At 36.4% G+C, this 25,575-nt stretch overlaps 4 protein-coding genes across 5 annotated transcripts; all 4 read left to right on the forward strand.

Moving 5' to 3' along the window:
• Nucleotides 1–1,023: 1,023 nt before the first annotated feature.
• LOC149025811 (putative WRKY transcription factor 14) lies at nucleotides 1,024–4,652 on the forward strand. 2 transcript variants are annotated; one of them, XM_089143197.1, is made up of 4 exons: nucleotides 1,024–1,963; nucleotides 2,655–2,795; nucleotides 3,210–3,562; nucleotides 3,641–4,652. In XM_089143197.1, the coding sequence occupies exons 1-4, from the start codon at nucleotides 1,374–1,376 to the stop codon at nucleotides 3,775–3,777; spliced, it is 1,221 nt and encodes a 406-aa protein (XP_088999323.1). In that variant the 5' UTR covers nucleotides 1,024–1,373; the 3' UTR covers nucleotides 3,778–4,652. The 2 variants fall into 2 exon arrangements, with proteins under 2 accessions (XP_088999323.1, XP_088999322.1); XM_089143196.1 differs by having other exon boundaries at nucleotides 3,210–4,649.
• A 2,961-nt stretch (nucleotides 4,653–7,613) lies between these two features.
• LOC149025812 (GTP-binding protein-like protein) lies at nucleotides 7,614–15,801 on the forward strand. The gene is made up of 11 exons (XM_089146018.1): nucleotides 7,614–7,894; nucleotides 8,196–8,384; nucleotides 8,542–8,595; nucleotides 10,185–10,295; nucleotides 10,557–10,619; nucleotides 10,753–11,007; nucleotides 11,708–11,854; nucleotides 11,937–11,964; nucleotides 12,518–12,588; nucleotides 14,755–14,814; nucleotides 15,385–15,801. Exons 1-11 carry the CDS (start codon nucleotides 7,670–7,672, stop codon nucleotides 15,451–15,453), a joined length of 1,272 nt encoding a protein of 423 aa, XP_089002144.1. The 5' UTR covers nucleotides 7,614–7,669; the 3' UTR covers nucleotides 15,454–15,801.
• A 2,527-nt stretch (nucleotides 15,802–18,328) lies between these two features.
• On the forward strand, nucleotides 18,329–21,134 carry LOC149025813 (SAUR-like auxin-responsive protein family). The gene is made up of 2 exons (XM_089146020.1): nucleotides 18,329–18,853; nucleotides 21,063–21,134. Exon 1 carries the CDS (start codon nucleotides 18,452–18,454, stop codon nucleotides 18,839–18,841), a length of 390 nt encoding a protein of 129 aa, XP_089002146.1. The 5' UTR covers nucleotides 18,329–18,451; the 3' UTR covers nucleotides 18,842–18,853; nucleotides 21,063–21,134.
• On the forward strand, nucleotides 19,265–25,329 carry LOC149025814 (uncharacterized). Its single transcript, XM_089146019.1, has 6 exons — nucleotides 19,265–19,701; nucleotides 21,063–21,215; nucleotides 21,898–21,991; nucleotides 22,183–22,265; nucleotides 22,499–22,652; nucleotides 24,355–25,329. The coding sequence occupies exons 1-6, from the start codon at nucleotides 19,558–19,560 to the stop codon at nucleotides 24,588–24,590; spliced, it is 864 nt and encodes a 287-aa protein (XP_089002145.1). The 5' UTR covers nucleotides 19,265–19,557; the 3' UTR covers nucleotides 24,591–25,329.
• The last annotated feature ends 246 nt before the right edge of the window (nucleotides 25,330–25,575 follow it).

A 25,575-nucleotide genomic window follows, 5' to 3' on the forward strand; every position in this document is an offset into this window, starting at 1 on the left:
ACCCTATTAAAGAAAGAGGGAAATAAAAAAGAGAAAATTTTCCAAATGGTTAGATTTTAAAAGAATTTAGTCAATATTTCAATTTTTTATTTTACTTAAATGGATTCTATTGTCAAAATAATTATCAAATCCCAAATTTTATCATAATTTTTTCTATCCAACTAATATTCTACAATGAACTACACGAATTACACTAACTTTTTACAATGAAACTGACCAATGATAGGAGGATTGAGAACTACAAAAGACAAGATAATATTGTTGACCCTAGAATTACAAAGAAATTGAAGAAATTGGTAAGTGGATATAAAAGATTTGAAGGTAATTTGATAGTTCACATTAGAATTTTAGTTGAGTGAAAAAAATTATTACAAAATTTGAAAATTGGTTATTATTTTTAAAATCTTGTTTAAATTCTGACCATTTAAAAAAAATTCTATAAAAAATGCCATGGCTAGTGTGTGCTTATTACAGTACAGTAGTTTAAACTTACACGTAAATGAAGACAGATTGAGTGAATTACTTAAACGCTATGAGGTTTTAAATAAAATTTAGAAAAAGTGGAAAAGAGATGGAATAAGAAAGATAAATAAATAAGAATAAAAGAAAAACGGTGCAAATTATGCTGTACAAAGGTGTTGCAGTATTAATTTATTTCCAGGGGAAAAACAAAAAGAAAAGAAAAAGAAAGAGAGAGAGAAGAAGCCGTGACCTACTAAAACTCTAACAAGAAGAGTGAATAGAAAAATTTTTAAGAAAAAGGGGAGACAGATTGAACTGTAAGAAAAACTTATTACCATGAAGTGAAACGGCTACCCAGTTTCCAAAAGTTTTACCACCTGTATTAAAACCATATTTTTGGAAACCTTTTCTGTTTGTATACACAGAGAGATCTCCACTACAGTATTCAAATAGAAAACAATAAAAAAAAAAATGAAAGGATTTAAAAATAATAATAAATTTGCAGATGATGCTAAATGATGAACCCTCCCATCTCAAGATTCCATCTCTCACTCTCTCTGTGTCTCATTGTATGAAAGTCAGCGTTGGATGATTATATGAGGAAGAAAATACCTCTCTCTTTCTCTCTCTCATGTAGCAAGGAAGCAAACCGCTCTTTCTCTCTCTCTCTCATGTAGCAAGGAAGCAAACCGCTCTCCCTTTGATTTTGGGAGAACAAATCCATCTCAACCTTTTTTGCTTTTTTCTTCCCCAACAAGACCCATCTTCCCAAGTGTGATTCCCGACTAAATCAATCCCAAAATTTCCCAGAAGTTCATTTTCTTTTAACGATTTTCCGCTTCAACAAATCTATAGAACCAGAGTCAAAATGAAATCAGATTCCTTCTACTTATAGTTCTTTAGCTATAGATATGTGTAGTTTATCTTGGCAAAGGATGGAGAATTATCAGGGAGATTTGGCAGATATAGTTCGTGCAGGTGGTGGCAGCTCAGGAAGTAGTACAAACAACCCAGTTTCAGACTGGCAATTCTCTTCAGAACCCACAAGTTTTCAGTCTTCGATGGGAGAAGAACAAGATGCTGTCGATGATTTTGGCGATCCTTTTGTTAGTTCGCGAGATCCATTGCTGCACGAACTTGGAATATCGAGTTCATCAAGCTTCTTCGACCACTCGAGTTCTAATATCAACCTTGTTAAGATGGATGTTCATCAAGAGAGTTGTAATAGTGTTACCAGTAGTCTTCTTTCTCAGAAGATTTTGGATGGAGGGATGAGGCCTTCCAAAATCCTCTCAAGGATGCTTCAGATGTCATCAAACGCAAAGATGCCAGTTTCTTTGCCTGGTAACATGTCAACCTTGGTGGCTCCATCACCTAGGGGAATTAAGGGTTCTTCTTTAACTGCAAGTGATGTGCTAAGGGTTAATGGCACCACAGGTGGTTCAATAGAAAATGCTGTGATGCAGATCCCCTCACCACGGAATCCCGGTGTCAAGAGAAGGTAAGGACTAATTTTTTCTATTCAAAATATTGATAGAAGAATCAGATTTCTATATATGATCTGGGTTGTGATAAATTTTATCTGCTATATCAAGTTGTTAACATATAAACAAGAATGAGACAAGATGGATTCTTATGGTGAATATCAAGAATAATACATAACCGTTAATTTTCATCAATTGAGGATTTTTAAGGTTATTTTTAGGGTTATAATTTTGGGTTAGTCAAGGTCTCTTGCTGTCAACTTTACCACCAAAAACTCAATTTTCATATGGTCTTAAAGGGTTTTTTTTTTATTTATATATCACAATAAAAAGCATGATTTCAGTATCATGCATGTAGCTGTCTGAAACTATTTTTGGTTTGAAGTTTTCAACCTGACTGGAAGGACGGATCTCCTGTCACTGATATCACCCTTAACACTTTTATTTTTTCTCAACAAGAACCAAGAAAATCACTCTTTTCTCTTCCCTCTGAAAGATTATTGTCTTTTTAGAGTAGTTGTGCCAGATGAACTGCTACTAAAAATGGTATCACTTAATTTTCTTAGTAGGAATGGTGGGAGATAGAGCTCTCTTATGAGTGAATTTTCAGTTATTTTCGACAGTAAAAGACTTGGTACAGATTCATTTGAACTTGTTCTTATATTCTTTGTTGATTGAGGAAAAAACAATTTTGCAATTGTTGTTCAGAAAGAGTCAGGCAAAGAAGGTAGTTTGCATCCCGGCACCAGCAGCTGGAAACAGCAGACCTACTGGGGAAGTAGTGCCATCAGATCTGTGGGCATGGAGAAAGTATGGCCAGAAACCAATCAAAGGTTCTCCTTATCCAAGGTAAGATCCAAATTGTTTTGCTGATAATTGGAAATGCAGCTTAAGAATGTTCAGAAAATAATCTTTATTTTCTTTCCTCATTTTTTTAGGGTTTTGATAAAACTCTCTTATTTATTAAGAAACCTAAATAGTGTAAATATATATGGCCCAGCATCCAGCATGATGTGGTTTTTCTTTTTAACATTAATTATACATGTATGAACAAGGAAGTTTGTCGATAAATAAGAGAGTTAAACTATCAAAACCCTTAATAAAATTGTGGTTTCTTTTACATTTTCTTGTTTTCATTTTTGTTGACTAGTTTAAGACATTAGCTATAAATGCGTACAGTTGCAGTACAAGAAAATCATGTTTCATATACTACGTATCATATCGTTTGATTTTTTATTAATCTGTGATCCTTAAACCACCCAGGGGCTACTATAGATGCAGCAGTTCTAAAGGTTGTTCTGCGAGGAAACAAGTAGAAAGGAGTCGAACAGATCCAAATATGTTGGTCATTACCTACACCTCTGAACATAATCACCCATGGCCAACTCAAAGAAATGCTCTTGCTGGGTCCACGAGGTCTCCTCTCACGAAGAGTAATGCAGCTTCAAAAATCTCACCATCCTCACAAACACAAAAACCCACAAATTTGAAGGAAGAACAGAAAGACTACATTACTGGTAGTGTGCCAACTACTGTTCCCGTGGGACTAACTACCTCCATGGCTGTTAAGGAGGAAGCGACTGAGTCAGATAAGGCAGTAGACATGATGGATGACAGTGAGTTCAATCAGGATTTACATCAAAGTTATATACCAGCACCACCAGACCCTAATCAGTCTGATGACTTCTTTGCAGATTTGGGAGAATTAGAGCCAGACCCTCTAAATCTTTTGCTTTCTGAAGGATTTATTGGAGGTAAATTGGGTGAAGAAAGAGAAAACAAAGGCTTAGATCCCTTCACCCTCTTTGATTGGAAAGGAAACAGCCAATAATTATACAATCTAGGTGGGGTTTATTGCAAGACCTTGGAACAAAGCCACTAAACTCAGTTGCACCTGAAGTGCAAATTTCACTTCAAGGTCTGGTTATAAACCTTAAAATCCAGTTTGATATGATATGTATGATATGAGAGGAATTCTACTTTTTATTGTTATTTACCAGAACAGTCCGCAGATTAGAGGAAGAGAATACGCTATTGGTTGTTCTGGGAACAGACCCATGAACTTGCATTCTTTGGGATACTGGAGGATGGGACAGAAAGTTGAGGAACAGAAGCTCTCAACAGTTACAACAAGTGTATTTTTCAGGCATGACTGAAAAGCCCTGCGAGGATTTAATATAAGATGGGACCTTTCTTCTTTCGTTCTCTGATCTTTGTAAGTGGGAAAAATAATTCAACCCACAGTTGGTTTCATGGGTGCTCCTGAAAAGAAAAGAAAACTCATGCTCTAGCCTCTACTTACTTTGACAGTGAGATTTTTTTTCTTTTAACACAAATGAAAGATCATATATGTGAGAAAAGAAAAGAAAGGGACATGGAAAAGAGAAGGAGGAAAAGCTCGACTTATCTTATCAGTCCTTAAAAGCAATATGAAGAGGAGACATATATAGACTACCAGGTTTTGTGTTCCACAGTTTTCTGTTCGTGAATTCCCTATCTCCAAATTGTATGTTTTGGAGAGTTTTAAATTGAAGTGTGTCAGTTACTATAGGTTGTTTGGGAGAATTTCTTCTTTTGCTCTCTTGTCTATTCTCTACTTCATGGTTTGAATTACAATAAGCAAAGCTTCATTTCTACATATTCATTCCTCTAAGAACACCTGTTGAGCAAATTTTTCTAGCTATTTGCAACGAAATCTTTTGCTCGTGCTGACTTTGTTAAACTGCATGCTAGTGCCCTAAAATATTGATTTGCTAGGTTAGATCTGATAGCCAAGTCTATAAAAAGCATATATCAACAACAACATAAAGGTAAATAAACCCTTTTAAAGAATTACTAGTTATGATGAATAGTGATCGACATCATTTTATTCTAGAATTTGATTACTTAGAGAAAAAAAATCCTCCTATTCTAATGAACTCTTCCATTATAGAATTTGATTCATTACAAAATAACTGTTGCTGCAAAAATCTTGTTTGGCAGTACTAGTGAGCTAATATGCAAAACACGTGCTTGACCTGATTGGTCGAGGTACGTCTCCGACGATCAAGTTAGTAGAAGCACATCACTTTAAAAGAAGAAGATAACTTGCAGAGCTCAGGATGCTAGCTAGAAAAGTAACTAAAGAATGTCTACCTCATTATGGTTGTGTGTAAGGAAATACAGATGTCTAGAAATTACATTTTCCGCACAATTGAATAAGTGTTGATCGTTGGATCCAAGTCTTGGTAATAGGGTTTGATTATAACTCTAAGTTTGTGTCTTCTTTCCTAAAGAGTCTCAATTGCAAATGAAGGAGCGAGATTTAGTCGGGATTTTATGAATCTACGTTTACTTCATATGCGAGTCATATGGTTCATTATTGATTCGAGTAAGTCTTGATAGGACCATATTAAACCTGGTCGTGGTCAGTTCAATCCTTTGATCAACCTAGATAAGTCTATTATGATTCGTCCATGTCAATAACCTACCACATATTGTAGTTTCTTAATATCATATGATTCTACTGGTACCTTAACTGGGCAGGAATTCACTTCTAATCCACAAATGCAATTTGTGAAAATTTTCTTTTGCAATTACTTCAATGCGAGACTTTCTGTCAAATCATCAACCCACTTTGACAACTTTCCTACCACACGAACAAAAAGGAACAGTCTAAAGTTCTCTTGAAATGGGTTTTCTTATTTGATTGATGGAGAAAGGTCATTACATGTTTGAACTTTTAAACATTTCTCTTTTTGGATCAAACTGTAGTCAGATCATGACTCAGAAAAGACTAGAACGGTATTGATACCATGTAGAAAATTAAGCTTCATCAGGACCATTAACTCTTCTTTCTTTGAAATACCTAGCAGAAAACCCAAAAGATGTTCTGGGTATTGCTGTTGTCTTCTTATTTCTTTGAAATACCTAGCAGAAAACCCATAAGATGTTCTGGGTATTGATGTTGCCTTAATACTTATGAAAGATCATCACCTGTACTGGGTCAAATGCAAATTATTCAGATGAGGATTTTTCTGAAATGCTCAAGAAAAAGCTTACCTGGTTGCTTGGGGAACTCTCTAATCACAAAGTAGTGGATGATAAGACTTCCCAATCAAAGAAAGAGTAGATGTATGTATATATGTATATATTCCAAGCCCTTATAGATTCGAATTAAGATTCTCTTTTGTGTCAAGTGTCAACTGTAAAAGAACCTCTATTAAGGTATAAAGCGTCTAAAGTTAGAATAAAATTGAACACATAATCACAAGGAGCATCCAAAAAATTATATTAGAGTGAGCCAATTTTCATATACAGTATTCAGATGAACCCTAATATATAATCTAAATATCTTATATTCAAAAGAGAGAGAGAGTGTGTGTGGGGACTGGGGACACCTAATCCCTTCAATCTTGCTTCCTGTGAAACCTTATCTTTTTTGGGTGCACACAAACCTGATCCCAAGGTCTGGATAAGCTAATTCAAGACAAGCACTGCATCATTTATGTTTATATATTAATGTTTAGGAAATGGAGGAACAACTAGACAAGTCAACTCATATTTCCAATTACATGTGAACAATCTCTGTTGGGTAGTCAAGTAAGTATAGACTAGTACCTACTATAATTACTAAATGCAATCTCTCTTACCTACTACTATTACAAAATGTGATCTCTCTCTCTCTAGATCGAATCAAGATTTTGGTTTCAGACTTTGGTTATGGGGTTGATAAGAAAAACTACTGTGGTACTACCTAAAAAAAAAAGAGTTTTTACGTGTGGGTTCCTTTAGCGGATCACAAATTGACGTTGGATCCTTTTAATGCAATATATTACGTGTGGACCCTAACCAAACTGACACCGTTAGTCGTCGTTAAATATATTCAAATTTCAAATGTGAAGGGATCAAAATGTTCCTCAAGTTATTTAATACATAGTGTTATTATAATTTTTTTTCTTTTTTCTTTTTTCTTATTTATATATTTTTTTAATCATATAATTAACCCTTAATGATCAATTATCTCTTTTTAAAATCATATCTTAACACAATGTATTAAATAACCTAAGGGATACTTTGGTCCTTTCACGTTTGAAATTTGAATATACTTAAGGACCGCTAACGATTTTAGTCTGCTTGAAACTCACACGTTGCGCAAAACTCCCATTGTGCGGGGGAGGGGAATCCGAATCATTTCCTCCAAAGTGCTCCCACAAAATATAGGGGCACCACAAGATTAGGGTGATGATTTTTTCTTTAAAATGTTTTATTACTTTTACTTGTGGGTCCTACATATTTTGTGGTTGTAAAGTTGTAGATGGAGCACAAAGTGCTCCTCATAAGGGGAGATGATCCAACTCGAGGGAGGGGAATACATTTGCATATTTAAAATATACATCTGCGGAAAATGAGCTCATGTTGGGCCCGTTCCAAGGCATTAAACGCTAGTTAGCAAGGCTGACCTTGGGGTACACTTTTGAACCTAGCCCAAGTTACTAGCTGAAAAAGCCCAGCCCAATCTAGGGAAATTTTACATACTTGGGCTTCTGGATCTCCCTTGATCAAAGTCCATTGGGCTTATACAAAAAAAGTCCATTGGGCTTTGTTGTATAGTCCATGGACTATAACGAAGGTGAATGTCGTCATTTACCTAAAGAAATTAGTGGTATCATTTCCCTCTATTTTCAATCCTTTTAGCGCGTTCTCGTCTCGGCAATACTCTCTTGCGCTCTGTGTGGCAGTCAATGGCGAAACTCGTCTGCAACCATTTTATTCCCGTTCTGAGTAACCCAATTAAGTCATCTGTTTTGAGAAACCAGACTCTGCAATGGAGAAGCCTAATGGAAAGCGTTAATCTCATCAGCAGTCCTCGGAGACGATTCTCCTCTTCGTCAAAGATAAGCATGAGCTTGAAAGCCGGCATTGTTGGACTCCCAAATGTCGGAAAATCTACTCTTTTTAATGCTGTAGTGAGTTCCCTTTCTTTGCTTCGCTTGGCTGCTCAATCCAATATCGGTTTGTCCTTTTGATTTCTGACTTTGAAGTGGACTTTCTTATATAATCCTTAGAGAGTAAACTTTGTTATTTCTGATTTTTTTCTAATTCTTTTACTTGCTTGTTTTAATGGAACTTGCTAATTTGGACTTCAGTTTCCGTTAAACTAAACTTCCTAAGCTAGAAGAGATCAGAAATTTAGTGAACTCGTAGTGTCTGTTGTCTTCTAGGTATAAGTATATCTAATAGAGATGGTTAATGTTCGTTATCGACCAGGTTGAGAACGGAAAAGCTCAAGCTGCCAATTTTCCTTTTTGTACAATAGAGCCCAATGTTGGAATTGTTTCGGTTCCGGATCCACGGTTGAGTGTGCTTTCCGATCTCAGTAAGTCTCAACGTGCAGTCCCAGCATCTATTGAATTTGTGGATATTGCTGGGCTTGTAAAAGGAGCCAGTCAAGGGGAGGTGAGACGATACTTTTGTGATGTGTACACTATTTTGAGTTTTACGGTGGCAAGTGAAGTTCTGGTTTTGCAATTTTGGTTTCAATACTACAAAATTTTTACTTGCTGTGGTTATGCAACAACATCTTTACTTTCAAATATTTTATCATCTGTTACAGGGATTGGGAAATAAGTTCCTCTCACATATTCGTGAAGTAGACTCCATACTTCAGGTTTGTGCATCCTCTCAGTACGTAAGCTATATAACTATGCCAACAACGTTACTGCTTTACTAGGGCTCAGAATTCAGAGATGCATGCTTTGTTAAAAATTTTGTCCTTGTCCTGAGAACCAGAATTGCATCTCAACAGTTTGCTAAGGGGGGCGGGGACAGAAGGACAGATTTCTACAGAAGGCAGCAGGGGGAATTTCCTGCAATGGGCGGAGCAATGCCCCCGTAGGGACTTTGCTTCAGTCTTGTGCATTAAATGCGCAAGACCGTCAAGCGAATTATTTTGGTCTGGTGGATTGAAATACCGCTTGATCGATAATGCATATGACTCAAGCAATTTCAGCCCCATGGTACCAATCACCTCCACCTGGATTGGAGGCAGGTGACTGGAGACCCAACTTGGGCCTAGGAGCACAGCCTGGTTGACCAAATAAGGCTGTGTTGAACCGAGGTCAGTCGTTGAAACATTAATGCACCACCACCACGAACATACAACAACAACATCGAGCCTTGTCCCAACTAATTGGAGCTAGCTACATGGATCCTTTGCCTTCAGTTAGCTCTACTTGAGGCCATGCTAGATAGAATGTCTTGTTGTGCGTATCCTTTCTCACTTCTCCTAAGGTTATCTTAGGTCTGCCCCTAGTTCTTATAGTTCTTTTTGGATTAAATCACTTCTTTGTACAAGGGCATTTAAAGGCCTTTGTGGGACGTGGATGTGCTACCTCAATCAGCTTCCTCGTAGCTTATCGTTTATCAGAGCTATTTCTAGACCAGCTTTAACATGATCACTTCTTACCTTATTATTCCTAGTTTTGCTTCTCATCCATCTTAGCATCCTCATCTGCACCATTCATCATAGCTTGAAACATTAATGCACCATTTTTCAACTTTCTGCCGTCACTCATTACGGGGTACAGCTGGAGTGTTTTAAGTGTGTAATGGGAAACTTATGTGAATGTTTTCTTTTAATCAACAAAGGTAGGATGTTAATTATTCTATATGAATAAACACAATTCTGCAGTTAGCGCTAGGTCCTGTCATTAGTTTTTAGACAATCTGACTTTAGAATCAGAGAACATTTGAACCAAAAATCAAATGAGAAAGCTGGTTTTTATAACTGACTGCATGTTTGTGCACATGTCCCTTTTTGTGTCTTTTGTAGTTTCTGTTATCAATCCACTTCAAATGTCATTTTAGACTGCCAACATTTGTGACACTTTCCATTGGAAGATCTTGCAGTTGTTGAGGAAGATTGAGATAAAGGAGGGTGAATGGTACAAATAATGTTAACGTTGATTTTTATTTTTGTATGTTCAATATGTCAACATAGATACATTACACCAGAGTTTGTTTTGTCTCCCAGTGAGTTGAACATTGAAGTTGTTCCAGGTCATTCCCTTTTCAATAATTTTAATTAATTAAAATTTTCAAATTCTTCTTGCATTCTGCAAATCCTTTAGTTAACAGTGTGCTCATGCTAGTATATTTATTTGGCAGATTTTATTCATTCATTTTTTGTGATTGGTCTTTTACATTCCATTTAGTTTCACCAATGACCTAATTTTTCTCGATAATATCCTGTCTCAGGTTGTACGCTGCTTTGAGGATAATGATATCGTTCATGTGAATGGGAAAATTGATCCGAAGTCTGATATTGATGTTATAAACTTAGAGCTAATTTTTTCTGATTTAGACCAGGTATGCAAGTTAGAGCTTATCCAGTGACATTACTTCTATGGCAAGCCTAGGTAATTAGTTGGATTCACAATGATGTGGAGTAGGAACTGTAGGAAGGGTTCTTATTGCTAATCTCTTCTGTAAACCATATTTAGAATAATTGATCTAGCTGCAGCCTTAAAAAGTATACTCTTATAACCTTTCTTGACATGTTTTGGTCCTTACAATGATGAAGATATTTTAACTAATGGAACTAAGTTCTATATTTGATAAGAAATGCAGATTGAGAAAAGACTGGATAAACTAAAGAAAGGAAAAGGGAATAATCCACAATCAAAACTAAAGGTGATTTTTTCTTTCTTTCTTAAAATATCCCTCACACCCTGCAAGCAGCATGGAGTCTGTCATTGCTTTGTTTAATGCATGTTCAAGTGTTCCAGAAGCCCTTATACTAGGTATCTATTTCTCTTTTCCCCAGGAAGAAGCAGAGAAGTCTGCCTTGGAAAAAATTCAGAAGGCACTTATGGATGGAAAACCAGCACGATCAGTAGCTTTAACAGATTTTGAAAAGGAATCCATTAAACATCTTTATTTGCTCACAATGAAACCAGTCATATATGTAGCCAATGTGGCAGAATCTGAAGTTGCTGAGCCTGATAATAATCCCCATGTCAAGGAAGTGATGGACCTTGCCTCGGAGCTGCAATCTGGGATAGTGACAATATCAGCACAGGTATGATATTTTATGATTATTTCAAATGATGCTTGGGAATTCCTCATGTGTTAATCACCTTTCCTTATAAAGAGCTTTGTCATTTCATCTGTTCCCTGAAGTACAGAGCTTATTCTTTTTAGAACTAAGCCTGTTAAGACTTCTTCATTGCTTGACATATAATTTTTGAGAAGTTTATCATGATATGTGCTATTATTCAGCAGAAGATTTAAAATATCCTAAAGCTGCCAATACAATTCCTAAAATTTTTGGTATTAGAGCATATTAGAAGCCTCATCCTTTTTAATTATCAATTGAATGTGCTTGTCTTCTCATACCATGTTCTCCTATCCACATATAAAGTATTTCACAAAACCTCGTCGTTCTATGTTCTCCTTTTCATGTATAATATGATATAACATTCAAAATTAGTGGTTTATGCTTCAAAACTGTCTGTTGGCTATATCCTTAGTATTTCTGTATGGTCTTGGATATTTCCGTATGTATCTTTATCCTATCTTGTATCTCACTGGTATGAAACAATGTGTCACTTAAATTCTGATGGCCAATCTGAATACTCTAAACCTTGATTGAATCTGCAAACCCTTCATTTATTTTTTGTCTTTGTTTTTTTTCTTCTGTTAATTCATGGTTGTCATTTATGTTGCATTTGTCGACCAGAAGAGCAAAGCTACTAAACTAGCATTCTCTTCTATTGCAGGTTGAGTCCGAACTTACCGAGCTTCCTTCTGAAGAAAGAACGGATTACTTGAAATCTCTTGGTGTCGGTGAAAGTGGTCTTGGAAATCTTATTAGAGCGACATACAACCTTCTTGGTTTGCGCACTTACTTTACGTCTGGAGAGAAGGTGAAGTAGAGAATCAAGATACAATTTGACTAAGTTACTCCGCATTTCATTTGATTAACTGTTTCTTTCTTCTTGTTTACAGGAAACAAAAGCTTGGACAATACTTGCAGGTCTGCTTTATTCTCTATGTAGTTTATAGAAGTAAACTATACTGTGAGGCTAGACTCTTGGTATCTGAACTTGAGTTTCTCAGGCAATGGCATTGTGTTGGAAATGATGTGAAGGATATGTATGATTTGAATACTTGATTAAGATAACTCAATTGTGACCTAGCATCAACAGCTTGGACTTTGGTCTTGGTTCCGATTTTTGTCACTTGTTAAATTGAGATATTTTAGGGAGTTCCACCAACATCTTAATATGGCTTTGGTCAATTTCACTTCTACTTTGGTTGCTTGGAACCTGAGATTTTTAAAGAAATCATCAAATTTTGCTGAAACTTGAAACTCCATTGTCAACAGGAACAACTAGTGATGAACTGACAAGAACAAGCCTCAACCTAGATTTTTGGTTTTGTGTTAGATTGGTTACTGGGTCTGATAAAATGTGGATGCATGGTTACATGCTGAAACAGTTTGATTGTATCCCTTTTATCATTATTATATTATAAGTTTGGTTGAAAATGTTTGATTCTTTGATTCTTAAGCATCTATGGTCATGTAGGAATGACGGCACCACAAGCTGCTGGAGTTATACATTCTGACTTTGAGAAAGGCTTCATTAGGGCAGAGACAGTAAGAGTCATCTTCTGTTGTGAATTACCTTCTAAGCATTTTCTAGTTCTTAATCAATGTACACGTAAATTCTTGCAATGAATTTTCACAAGTGGTTGTGCACATGGTCACTTAATAGTATGTAAATTCAATTTAATTTCCCTGCAGATGAGAAAACTATATGATCTTTTCTTGAAGCTTGGTAGTTTTATGTTTATCTTATTTGATGCAAAAGAAAAACTTTGACAGCTCTAGGCACTTTCAAGGTGTGGAGGAGCTTTGTCAACCTTTATCAGGGACAAAGGCAGAAATATCCAACACACACACACACAGAGAAAGAGAAAGAGAGAGGTGTGAGGCCTTTTAGAGGTTTTATTTGAACTGAAGGACTCTGTCAGCAGGCTCCATTGCACTGCACAATTTGGTTATTTGGCCCCGTAAGTTGACAGCCCATTGGGTATCATACAAAATGTCCTTGTCTCTCACAGTTTATTTGGGTCCTACAATCTTAATCCCTTTCATGTAAGCTGTCTGGTCAACTAGAATTAGCTGCATTTAAATTAGAATTTTTTTTTTCTTTCTTTTCTCTCAAGAAACTTTGTTTTTTTAAGTTTTTTTTTTTTTTTTTGGGGGGGGGGTATTTTTTGTAGGTCAGAGTTTGATTTTTTTTCAGATTTTCTGTTGTTCAATGTAAATAAAGGTTGTTAAGTCTTTAAGGATACTCTCTAGTTAATTCATTAGTTTCATGGTCCTTTTGATGTTATTAAAGAGAGAATCAAGATAATTTAGTCATCAACAGCCTGGTCAATTTGTGTCATTATTAAGTTTTTGCGAAGTCATTATAAACTGGTAGTCCTCTTTTTCTACAGAAGATTGGAGTAGCTTCAGTACCAGTTTTGAAGTACTAAATTATAAAATGCATGTGTCTCTCAATATTTTAGAGCACATCTTTGGAGCTACTAGTAAATTCTCTTTAATATTTTGTTGTCATATTCCTTTCCTGTTTTCTAGTTTTTTGGAAATCCATCCACTGTACGTTTTCATCTCGGCTACAATTATGTGACATTATGAAGTTCAATTTTTGTTCAAAAACCACATTATGAGTTGGGTTTTGGGTAATTTACTCTTATCAATTGCCGAAGCCGTGATATAGGCTGGTCAGGTGAAACTGTTGCTTGATGTTGTCCAGTTGGTGCTTTGACTATGCTGCAAACACTCAAGCTGACCCTGGTTATACAAGGGGAACAAGTATAATGCCCATGTCTCCATCTCTCTTCCTGACTCTTGAATGGAAGGTTCCAGAACCTATCTCAGTGACTATTTGTGCAAGATATGAATCATTTTTGTTGAAATCTTGATTAAATTGAATGTCAGCTAACATGATGAGAAAACTTGATAATCTGAGCTGGTCTGATATGTTTGAGAAGTCTCACAGAAACTTAGTACAATTGACCCAATGGACTCCTAACCATCCTTTGAGAAATAGCAATTTCCATAACCTTAGGACTATAATATCTCATATCATGCTGGTTCTTCCTTGTTGTCCCAGCTTAATTCATCAGATCTCCACTTTCCAAACTTCTCATATACTATTCCTACTTATATTGAAGTGGATTTGTCATGTTTCAATCATAAACCTTCATTAATTGGTTTATGTTCTTTTTAGTAAATTCATAATAAGATAAAATATGTGGCATGGATGTGCTTTTTGGACTTAGTAGTGTGCAGTTAATGTTAGTGTGTATCACTTTCTCCCAGTATTGCACTGTTTGCCCATATTTGTATCCATGTTGCATACAATTCAATCGTTATGTAGCCACTGAATACTTTATTCTTTTCCCCTAGCACTTTTTTTTCCAATCGGGTTGAAACTCTTAACACTTTGCTTGAATTATGAGGAACATGATTATTTGTTGATAATGGTAATACAACTTCAATAATACCGAATAGATTCCTTGGTACGTGTGTTTTTATTTATTTTTTTTATTTTATTCTTTTTTTTGGGGGTCAACCTTGGTATGTGTTTATTGGTACATGAAAATTGAAAACTGCCAATCTTAAGGATTTCACTGTATAGTAGAATTCTCTTACAGTTCTTAGTACTAAGTTTATGGAGTTTGCCATTACACTTAAAACTTTGTTGCCTTGTTATATTACTAATTGTGTTTTCTAACTTGTTCATATCAGGTTGCTTATGATGACTTTGTTACTGCTGGTTCATTTGCAGCTGCAAGGGAAAAAGGACTCGTGAGTTGGGACTTTACCATCATCATGATTTCTCTCATGCACACATTCACACACACTTTCTAAATTGTTCATGCTCAGATTTATTTAGACACTCTTTACCACTGCTTCTATGTTGCCTCGCTGCTATTTCATCCAGATATGGTTGTTACAAGATTCACATGATTTCTATTTTCATTGATTGCTGGTGCTAAGACTAGTTTACCATAAAGTTGCACAGAGTGGCATTGGCAGTGCTTGAAAGTACATTGCACTGTATTTGTCCATTCAATCAAACATGAAAATACATGAGATTCATATGGATGTGCTAGATAGATGCATTGGTTACTGCTCCAATGGTTCCAAATATCCAAAAGATAATTGCCAACCTCTGAAATTGAGGGCATTTTCTATAGTAATTTAGTTCTAGAAATTGGCTAGATTTGACAAAATCCCAAGTTGAGAAATACAAATCAAGACATTGAGCTATTTACCGCATGCATCTTCCTTTTACTTGCTGCAGTGCTTTCTGCACTGAGTTGTATTGGTTTTCTAGATGGTTTATGATGGATTTGAGTTGTTTTCTTATTGCAGTTGAGATCTGAGGGGAAAGATTACATAGTACGGGAAGGAGATGTCATGCTCTTTCGATTCAATGTCTGACCTCACTACTATTTGAATGGAAGAGAAATCGTAATTCATCCTATACCTTTTGCTTAATTGCTTGGGGCCATACAGAACAATTCAACACATCCTCAGTTTTGGTCTTATTGAGTCTACTGACATTTCTGTTTTTAATGAATGAGCTTGTTTGTCATAAATCACTTAGGTTATATTATTCTTTCATTGTATCATAGGAAGAAGTAAATTTTGCCTATTAAATAATTAACTTATTTTGTTGGAAGATCCATTTTGAGCTATGCTGCAACATATTGAGGAAAATTAGGAAGCTCAGATCCTATGCACCCATGCTAAGAATCTTACACCGATTTGAAATACCAAAAACTGTGATGTCTCAGGCAGATCTGATAAGATCAAATTCTGAGGACAGATGGGACCCTATTTGGTTCAATGTCAAGATTTTTTTTTTTTCCTTTTTCCTTTTTTTTTTTTTTTTTAAATTTTGGGGAATGGTCTGTTTGGCAAATTCAGATTTAACATCTTCAGGGGTATAAATTCATCTGTAAATTTGTGTAATAGTGTTATATTACAAAACCCTTTCTTGATAATGGAGCTTGACCCAGTTATGCTTTAGATCCCAACCGTAGCTGACCCACTCCACCATGTCTTTTTCAAAGTAACCTCCATTTAATCCATTTGCTCACAACATCCTCCTTGTACCAGAAAGGCAGCTCAATCGTCCTTGTTTAGTTCTCATGAATAATCCAAGGCTTGAAAACCCAAACTCGTGATTTTGGTAGTTGTATCATCTAAATGGTCTCTTATAATCACATGAGAGAGGTGGCTGGAGGGGGGGAACCATCATTGAAATATCCTTCCTGTAAGGTAAGCTTTTTCCTTTGGCCTAACTTAAGAATGGAAGATAAGAGGTCATTTTCCGAGCCAACTGCATGATTTGTTTCCTATTTATACTCTCCTCACGTGAAAGTTGATTTGTCTCTGTGTATCTCTTTACCTAGCATAGTCTTTATCAATTGAGAAACTGATGTTTTTGCTTCTAAGCAAATCCAAATATTTCGCAGCTGTTTCCTTGGAAGCAAAGCTTGAGAACCAAGCTCCTTTAATTGCTTCAAATTGGTACCCCTAAAAGCATGCAAAGGCCATGGTGTTGTCACCATTTTGTACTTTAAAAGGTGGTCCTGTATGTGATAATGTTCTATTCAAGATTGGTTGACATATGACCTTTTCTATCCATGATTTGGGATTCCCTTGAATTGTGACAGCCCAAAAGCTAAAGACTTGTGCAGCAGAACCTAGTACATTTTTGGAATAGAATGTATAAAACAAAGCTATAGTATTCATAAGATGTTCTACCTATCAACATCTCTAGATTACATTTTTTAGGCAGTGCTGTCCCTCAGCGGGCCACCTCTTATCATAGACTCAGACTCTGCATAATTTTGGTGGATGTAGATGGTTTCAGTATAAGAGCTACTGTGGCCATCTTCTTGTAGAAATGAACTGTGGCCATCTTCGCTTTAACTTCTTCAACTTATTGGGTAAATGGGTCAACCCATGGGAAAGAGGTTCCTCCATATCCAGTTCCAATGTCTAATGTGCTTGTTTCCATCTGAGTGGAAGAGATGCTTGACAAGAAATACACTAGTCCAATAAAAAAAAAAAAGAGGGGGGGGGGGGAAAAAAAAAAAAAAAATATATTAAAAAAAAAAAAAAAAAAAAAAAAAATGGGGGGGGGGGGGGGGCATGCTTTGTTAATACACTACAAAGTAATCTAAAATCATTATTCATTAACAATTATTTAAACATTGTCCTCTAGCAATCCCAGAAAGCCAAAAAATTGCCTACCTCTTCCTTGGATTGCCAAGCTGATCTTGTTTCTGGTTATGCTCAAGCTGTCCTAAAAATGAAAAGGTATGGCAATGAAAAGATTGAACAGAAGAGCCTTCTTTTGCCCATTTCTACCTCTTTATTTGATCAGTAAAGGAGATCATATGACTCTTACTGGATCTCTGAAGGGCACATGTCTATTACTGACATTATGTACCATCAATAGAAAAGGTAGAAAAGAATTGACAAATCCATTCTAAGTTTTCTATTACTTTCCATTGACAAGTTGATCTTCTTTCTACGTAAACTCAAGCTGTCCCCAAATAAGAAATGTAGGGAGGGCCATGAAAAGATATTATGGTCCAAAGGAGAGTCCTTCCACTTCCCTTTCTCTCTCTCTGTGTTGGGATCAATCAAATATAAGGAGATTCTCTCTGCACGGCACATCCCACTTGCTAAGACTAAATCCCTGCACTGAGCCTTCTGCTTTGGTTTATACTTTTATGATACAGAGATAGATATTCAAGAACAATCCAGTTTTGCTCCCAAACAGGCCATTAATACACATATGGGCAACTTGGCACTGGTTCCATCTAGGACTCTGGCTACTTTTTTTAATTCAGATTGGACCAGACCCTCCCATGTATGGTCCATGTGAATGAGTCTAAGAAGGTGACAAACTAGTGCACATGCACGACTCAAGACCCATCACCATGGCCATATTCACCTTAACACACATTTCAGTGAAAATGGGTAGGACCCAATTTGGTAGAAGTTCTTGGATCCTATATGTTGCCCTTAGTTCAAAGAACCTCATACACAATAATGAATAGTTCTATTTTGTGTTCTTTTCTTTGGCTGTTTTAATGTTGGGTTTGTTTACTCCCACCATCAAAACTTTATCAAGATGACTTGTTTTTTCATATTTCAATTGTTTGGTTGCAATCTGGGTCCCTCTCATTCCTAGCACCGGAAAACAACGATTGAACACCAACCTCCCTCCTCCTCTCAACCATTTAAAGAGTTGCTGTGAGTGTCTATTAAGGCATTTCTCTTTGTGTCTTCTGTACACCTCTTCGTAGCTTCTAAGCTAACCCACCCAATAACCTCTCTCTCTCTCTCTCTCTCTCTCTCTCTCTCTCTCTCTCTCTCTCTCTCTCTCTCTGGGCATCCATGTGTTAGTGGGTCATGAATGGTTGAAGGGATGAAGAAGATCAATATGCTACTGAAGAAGTGCAAAAGTTTATCAAGGCAACTGGGGAGGTCTTCATCTTACAGTAGCCTGAGGTCAAAATCAACTAGAGAAGAACTTGATGGGGTAGACACAACAGAGGAGGAGCAACGAGAAGCTGTGTTTGTTGGAAGCTCAAGGAAGCGTTACATGATCAGTGCAAAACACTTGAGTCATCCACTAATAAATGCACTCATTGAGAAGTCGAAAGAAAAGCCTGGAGGAGGAGGAGGTATCTCTGTTAAGTGTGAAGTCGTCCTCTTTGATCATCTCTTGTGGATGCTTGAGAATGCAGATCCAAACATGACTTCTGATTCACTTGAGGAGTTGGCTGAGCTCTATTCTTACTGATCAATTTCATGGGTTTGTTAGAAGCTTAGATGATTCCATCAGTTAATTTCAAGAAAGCTTGCATGAATTAGTTTTGTTCACATTGTCAATGTTCCTAACCCATTATTCATGTTTGGTTTAAATATTATATGTATTAACTGGGGTCTTCATGTTTGTTGTGATTCTCAAAAGAATAAGGATATTGATCCCTTTAAATCTAACAATCAGATTCTTTTTTTTTGGTAAAAAAATTATAAATACAAACTTATCAAAGTTAAGAGTCTTGCACTCAACGATTGAGATCCGAAATTTTCTTGAACAATGCAAGCAGAAATTTAATTGGGAGGACTTAGTTGTCTTTATTGAAAAGGATAAGGATACTGTTGACATTTAAAATGCTGCTATTTTTTGTTTTAGAATTCCTTTGAAATGTGATGACGTTTAGCGCTTATCGTTTTCTTTCATTAACTGCAGCAGCTCTGGGTAGCTAGCTCGCTTTTATGTTGAAAACAAAGCAGAATACTGTAACATTTAATTCTTCTTTTGGTTAGTTTAGAATGTTGAAGTTTCAATCATATGGCGGAGAGGTTTCCGAATTTTTTGCATTCCCTTGCGAAATACCTGGATCCCTCAATACATTTCTTCCATTCTGTGTACTGGATTCTGCATTTTTTGTATTTTCTGTGAAACCCAGTTCTTTCGACAGAGTTCTCTTCCATTCTGGGTGGTGATAAGCTATGATGACACTCCTTATGCAGCGAAATTTCATTCCCACGCCACTGAGATCATTCCGCAAGGCTGCTTTCTGCCATTCTGCTTTGAAATGGGAAGGTGGTGTTTCTATGGTGCAGGGAGCTTCAAGAGGAATTGGACTGGAATTTGTGAGCAGCACTAGTAGAACGTTTCCATATTTTGATGGGTTCTTTTCTCCCTCCGTTTCTGTGTCTTATTAACACGAATCTCCCTTCCCCTGCTTCTTTCTCTTCTCTTTTTCACCCTTTTATGGTTTTTTAAATATTATGAATTCTTACAAGTTTTTATGGAAATCTTCAGATGTCTTGATTTCTTTTCCATGGAATGATGTACAACAATCGTATCACTTTCAATTAATAATTTGTTTCGTTTAGGATCATTTGATATTCTGCTTTCAACAGGTTTCCTGCATATTTAGGTTTTTTTTTTCTTCCCCTTTTTTGTGGTTCACTAAAAATTTTAAATTCGGGTTCACCTATTAACCCTTTGATGGAAGTTCCAATTCATACTGTCGTTTTAATTTCTCCCCTGGGTTTTCCAATTTATATGACTACTTTCTTCCCTGGTTTGATGGCAACTCAGGAAGAACTGTTACTTTCAAGTGAAAGAGGCAAATTAACTTGAGGAATTATTATCTGAAATTTGATGCTTTAATGAACGACTGAAAGTGAGACCATGAAATATTATCTTTGGACTTAAAAGAACAGAAACAAATTAGATTCTTGGGTCAAATGCAGTCACAATGAGTCTTCATGCTTTGGTTGCTTAACTCAAATTACATAGTAAAAGCCATAAGAAAATCAGGTCCCTGATGAGATTAGTCAGAATTCAATTATTTTTTCATTTCTAACATTTCTCTTATAAATTCATTCAAAATATATCTTACTGCTTTTTAGGACTTCTTTTTGTAACTGAAACCATGAATTCAGCCTCCGGTTTATTTCAGTTCAAGGACCAGTCAAAGAAAAGAAATGCTTTCCATATACTAATAACCAGGTAAAAGTGAACTAGTGTTTGGCACACTTGGTAGCAGTGGTGCCTTAAAAAGGCTATTGCTATCAAGGGGTCTTAGTTTCAAGCCTCCTGGTTAACATCTCCCCTTCCTCCTTACCTTTCAATAATAACAATAATAATAGTAATGAAGAAAACTAGAAACTACTTTTTATCAGACAAGTAAAAGCTAGTGGTCATCTTCTTTTCTTAAATATTGTCAATATCGTCAAGTTAAAGTTGAAATATATCAGTTAAGTTAATGGGGGAAAAGGAGATTTTTGGCTAATATGGTTAATATGTATGGGTCTTGGACAAGATTTATGTTGGCACTTCTTCCATGCAACATGTGCATGTTGTTTGAGAAGATTGTGTTGTTGTTCTTGTCAGCTTCCTGGTTTCTGTTAAATTCTCCTAAAAGCAGATTGTGTTGTTTATGATTTTTGGTTCTCTTAATGCTGCTCTCACATACTTATGTAACTTATCTGTTGCTTTATAGGTCACGCAACTTTTGGATAAAAAAGACAAAGGTCATGTCATTGCCACGTGTCGCAATCCCAATGGATCGACAGCACTTCATGATTTGAAAACGAAGTTTGGTGAACGCCTTACTGTACTACAATTAGATGTGACAAATGAAAACACCATAGAGGTAACTTCACTGTCTTCTTCTTGATATCTGAATATACTTCCCTTTAGATTTCAGGGTAAGTTTTCTGCATTATGACCTAGAGGTCATGTGTTCAAGTCTGGAAACATCCTCTTGACAAAGCAGAAATAAAGCTGTGAACAATAGGACTCTTCCCTGGGGTACCTCATGGACTTGGTACACGCAGTTAAAAGGCTGCAGTGAGAACCCTTGTATGCATTATTTTGTAATTGCATTTTCTTTCCATGTCAGTCTAATACAAATAGAAATCTCTAACCCTATACAGATTGAACTTGTAGATCTCTAATAAATTGTGGGAGCATATGGCACATCAGCATGTGACATCCTGTTTAAACTTCTCCAAGAAGATTTTTGTTTGAATAATGCGTAAATGAAACTGCCAAGGATTATTTTGCTTTTGATGTCCCACTAGTTACTGCAAGAGAATTATTTTACAGCTTCATTTATCAACTTTAAGTGTCGGCTTCTCGATGTTGAATTTTCATAATGTCATCCCGGGATTTTCCATGTTATTTACAATTTTCAAGTAAACTGATTGTGGCTTTGACATTTGCAGACTTCATAGTTTTCTCTTTTAAACTCTAAGGTGGTTCAGTTTGTTTCTTTTCTTGGTTGCTGGACATTGTGATCACCTGATATGCTGATACAAAATCAAAATTTTCAGGCATCTGCAAACTCCATAAAGGATAGATTTGGGTCTTTAAACCTTCTAATTAATGCAACTGGTGTTCTTTCAATACCTGATGTTTTGCAGCCAGGTGAGGATTTGGGAATGTTCTTCTGAACTTTATGTGGAGTTTAATTTTCGTAATACCTTATATACTAGTAATGAATGGAGTTAAATAGGTATAACTAACTGATGCAAATTCTTGAACAATTTAGTCTTGTTTTGGTTTCTCTTCTTTTCTACGTCCATGTAGAAACTTATGTACTACTATGCTTTGTAAAGAAACAACATTGAGCAAGGTACAAAAGTCATCTCTGCTGTTTGCTTATGAGGTAAATGCAGTGGGCCCAATTTTAGTCACTAAGGTAAGAAACTTTTTCTTGCATCTCATATGATTTTCTTTATTTTCTTGTATTGTCTTAACTTTATTATCATCAAAAGGAAGAAGTTTACTGTTCATTGGAAATAATAAAATCTATAAAGATGATTGTCAGCCCTTTCTGTTTTATTCTCAAATTCTGTTGTATTACCTCTATCCTTGCTGACATGTCTATTGTTTCCAAAGAAAATTAACCTGTAATTTACCACTCTTGATTAGCACATGTGGCCTCTTCTAAAAGTTGGGGGAGGCTCTGGGGTTGAAAGAGATGTTGCAGTTGTGGCAAACTTAAGTGCAAGAGTAGGGTCCATTGGAGACAATCAGTTAGGGGGTTGGCACTCATATCGATCGTCGAAGGCAGCACTTAACCAGTGTAAGTTCTTGACTTCGAATTATCATTCGTGCTGATCTAATTTAACTTTTTATCTTTTAATTTATATTCATAGTTCCAGGTTGGTTAGCAAGAGAGGCTGGAAGTACTCCTTGCTCATCTGCCTTCACTTGGCAACACAATAATCTGAACAAACTCACAGGGAAACTTGGGATACTGGTCTATGAAGGAAGCTTGAAGCATGATTTTTTGCCATATGGGCAGGTCATATAGGTCACATTGACCTCAAGTATGACTATCATATCTTGTAATGCATGGGAGCAAGTGAGCCAGGTGGATCTGGCTACTGGCTCAGGGTTGGCTAAGTCAGACTTTATCTGCTTCTCCAACCTAGACCAACTCACTTGCACTGGTTTTATGGTATGAAGGATAATGAGCTTTGATTCTATGGACTTCCTTCGGGAGTATTGGGTTTGACATAATGAAAAAGGTTTCCTGTATCAGAATTTAATGTAGAAGCAAATAGTAATAGGAAAATTTTGCAAGATTAAATAGTTTGGCAGGGGTTATAAATATCACGGGCGCGGGGGGGGGGGAAGGGGGGGAACGAACGGACCCAAACCCAAAAGGAAGGGGGGGGGGGGGCAGCCATCGGAAACGCGGGGCCCACCCCCCCCAGCCACCCCACAGGGACGTGGGAAGTTGGGAAGTTGGGCCCCCACTTCCCCTTCTCCCCCCCCCGGCATGTCCCCCCACCGCAGCCTAGAGCATTTTTTATAGAACTTGATGAAAGAGTGGATTGTAGTATGAAATAACATCAACAAAACAGCATAAATTTGCTTTCCACGTTAATTTGAAGCATGGCATAGTATATAAAAAACCTCGTAGGACTGGGTCCGTTTATATTGTTGACCACCTCTTCCTATCTTTTACTTCTAGAGATAACCTAAAAGTTCAGAATTAAAACCTAAATTGCACCTCAAAAAAAAAAAAGAATTAAAATCTAAGTAGAGCCAACCCCACAAGGCCAAAACACAAACAGAGAAGGATCTTTAAGTTGAAACTAGAATCCTTGAATTGTCTTACCAACAATAGAAGTGGGACAAATCTAGGAACATACTCGTTACTCTTTTCTGTTTATTGAAGACCATTTGCAAAAATGGGTGTCTTTGTCCTGTTTTAGTCGTTCATTTCTTGAGCAATTTCCAAGTATCAGATTTCTGTACGGATGAAAAACTTTTTGTAGAGGAATTGATGGCAAAGATATCTCACAGAAATCAAGTTCTTGCTTCATTTTAAACTCCACAGCCTCCACCGTAGTAAACTTACAGGTTATAGGTGGAATGCATAACTCATAACCATATAAATGCATACTGCACTACCATGTAAGGACTTCATCACACAATTTGAGACATTTTAGATATTGAGAACCCAATCAAAGAATTTGATAGGGCATTAATTGTTACACTATGGTAATAGATCATACAGGTTAGGTAGAGTCTGAGAAACAGGGGTAAGTTGCTCTGGCAGTAGTATTGATTTCACTCTCTTTATCTTTTTCCTCAATTAGTACCTGTAATAACAAAGTGTCAGTTCAATTAGGTGTTTGTGAATTCTGTCTCTGAGCATCTCTGTTACTAAAGCTTGACATCAGAAAAAGAAACCTTTTTGTAGTTTCGGATCTCTTTTTGGTTCCTTTTTGTATTTTTCGTTAATTAATAAATATATCCATTTGTGTTAGCAGTGACAAAAACTGTATCGGTGGAGTTTGCGCAGAAGAAGGATCCGGTCATTTGTATATTGTTGCACCCAGGAACAGTGGATACAGATCTCTCGAGGCCATTCCAGAGAAATGTTCCTGAAGGCAAGCTCTTCAGCAAGGAATTCTCAGTGCAGAAGCTCTTAAGCATTATTGACAATGTGAAGAGGAATGACAATGGAAAGTTCTTTGCTTGGGATGGTCAGGAGATTCCTTGGTAGCCTTTATTACTCACCAGAATGAAATGCATCTTTCTTTTATTCCATGGTTTCCAATCCCTGGAATTATATTTGTAAAAGCTCCAAAGCTATATTGCATGATTCAATTTGGGCCCAACAAGGCCCAACATAAATCCCGGCAATTGGGGCCTGATTTGTAAATGGGCTCAATTTATTGTTTTGGTAGAGATGTATCATGTATGGACTCGAAATAATAAGGATCCAGTTTCTTATTGGCCAAATCTGGGAGGCCAACCATCCCATGGTCCCAAGATGGGCTATATCTTCAAGGTCCAGCCCAATTGCAGAGATGCCCAGACCAGCTCGGAGTTGGGTTTGTGTAACGGCTCTTCTAATGAATAAATTGTAGTTTACCAAAAAAAAAAAAAAAAAGTTTCCTCTAAACAAACTATTAATTATGATTAAAATACAAACATATTATATCAACAAAACTCTCCTATTTTCTTGTGAATACAGAAGCATATTTCCTTATAAAATTATTATTTTATTTTAGTTTTATTTATAGGATTTACATGCAAACACTGTTCATGTTTTACCCACAAAAAAAAACATTGTATATACAACTTAGACGGCGTGGATATGTACATTTTGACATTGACGAACTAAATATATTATGTGCATTCAAAAAAGGTTCGTTGTCTTTTCATTGTCAATTCTCATCTTTCATTTTCTATCAGAAGTTTAATAAGTTATTTAATTTAAAAATTATTTAAGTGTAATGATTATCTAGACAAAATGATAATTTATCAATATAAATCTACATTTTACAATACTCATTCTAGTGACAGCAAAAGCAAAACGGCCATGCGTGGATGCATGCGTGGAGTGGTTTTTCGCAACTAAGAAGGGTGTACTTGGGAAGTTTGTGTACTTGGGAAGTTTTGTGCATAAAATCCCCAAGACAAGTGTTCTCGAAAGTGAGCTCCATGTTATTTATGTAGGCATATGCTATGCGGTAAAAAGAAAT

Source organism: Hakea prostrata, chromosome 2, assembly GCF_041222555.1.
Source record: "Hakea prostrata isolate BN-2017 chromosome 2, UWA_Hpros_2, whole genome shotgun sequence".
Taxonomy (NCBI): Eukaryota; Viridiplantae; Streptophyta; class Magnoliopsida; order Proteales; family Proteaceae; genus Hakea; species Hakea prostrata.

What these genes read in the sequence shown, in the direction of transcription:
- LOC149025814 (XM_089146019.1), top strand. Translation starts at nt 19,558, where the DNA reads ATGATGACACTCCTTATGCAGCGAAATTTCATTCCCACGCCACTGAGA. An exon ending in CAAATGAAAACACCATAGAG is followed by an intron (nt 21,216 to 21,897) that starts GTAACTTCACTG and finishes CAAAATTTTCAG; the next exon opens with GCATCTGCAAACTCCATAAA. An exon ending in GAAGGCAGCACTTAACCAGT is followed by an intron (nt 22,653 to 24,354) that starts GTAAGTTCTTGA and finishes TTGTGTTAGCAG; the next exon opens with TGACAAAAACTGTATCGGTG.
- LOC149025812 (XM_089146018.1), top strand. Translation starts at nt 7,670, where the DNA reads ATGGCGAAACTCGTCTGCAACCATTTTATTCCCGTTCTGAGTAACCCA. An exon ending in AAGTAGACTCCATACTTCAG is followed by an intron (nt 8,596 to 10,184) that starts GTTTGTGCATCC and finishes ATCCTGTCTCAG; the next exon opens with GTTGTACGCTGCTTTGAGGA. An exon ending in TAGTGACAATATCAGCACAG is followed by an intron (nt 11,008 to 11,707) that starts GTATGATATTTT and finishes CTTCTATTGCAG; the next exon opens with GTTGAGTCCGAACTTACCGA.
- LOC149025813 (XM_089146020.1), top strand. Translation starts at nt 18,452, where the DNA reads ATGGTTGAAGGGATGAAGAAGATCAATATGCTACTGAAGAAGTGCAAA.
- LOC149025811 (XM_089143196.1), top strand. Translation starts at nt 1,374, where the DNA reads ATGTGTAGTTTATCTTGGCAAAGGATGGAGAATTATCAGGGAGATTTG. An exon ending in AATCCCGGTGTCAAGAGAAG is followed by an intron (nt 1,964 to 2,654) that starts GTAAGGACTAAT and finishes ATTGTTGTTCAG; the next exon opens with AAAGAGTCAGGCAAAGAAGG. An exon ending in AAAGGTTCTCCTTATCCAAG is followed by an intron (nt 2,796 to 3,209) that starts GTAAGATCCAAA and finishes TAAACCACCCAG; the next exon opens with GGGCTACTATAGATGCAGCA.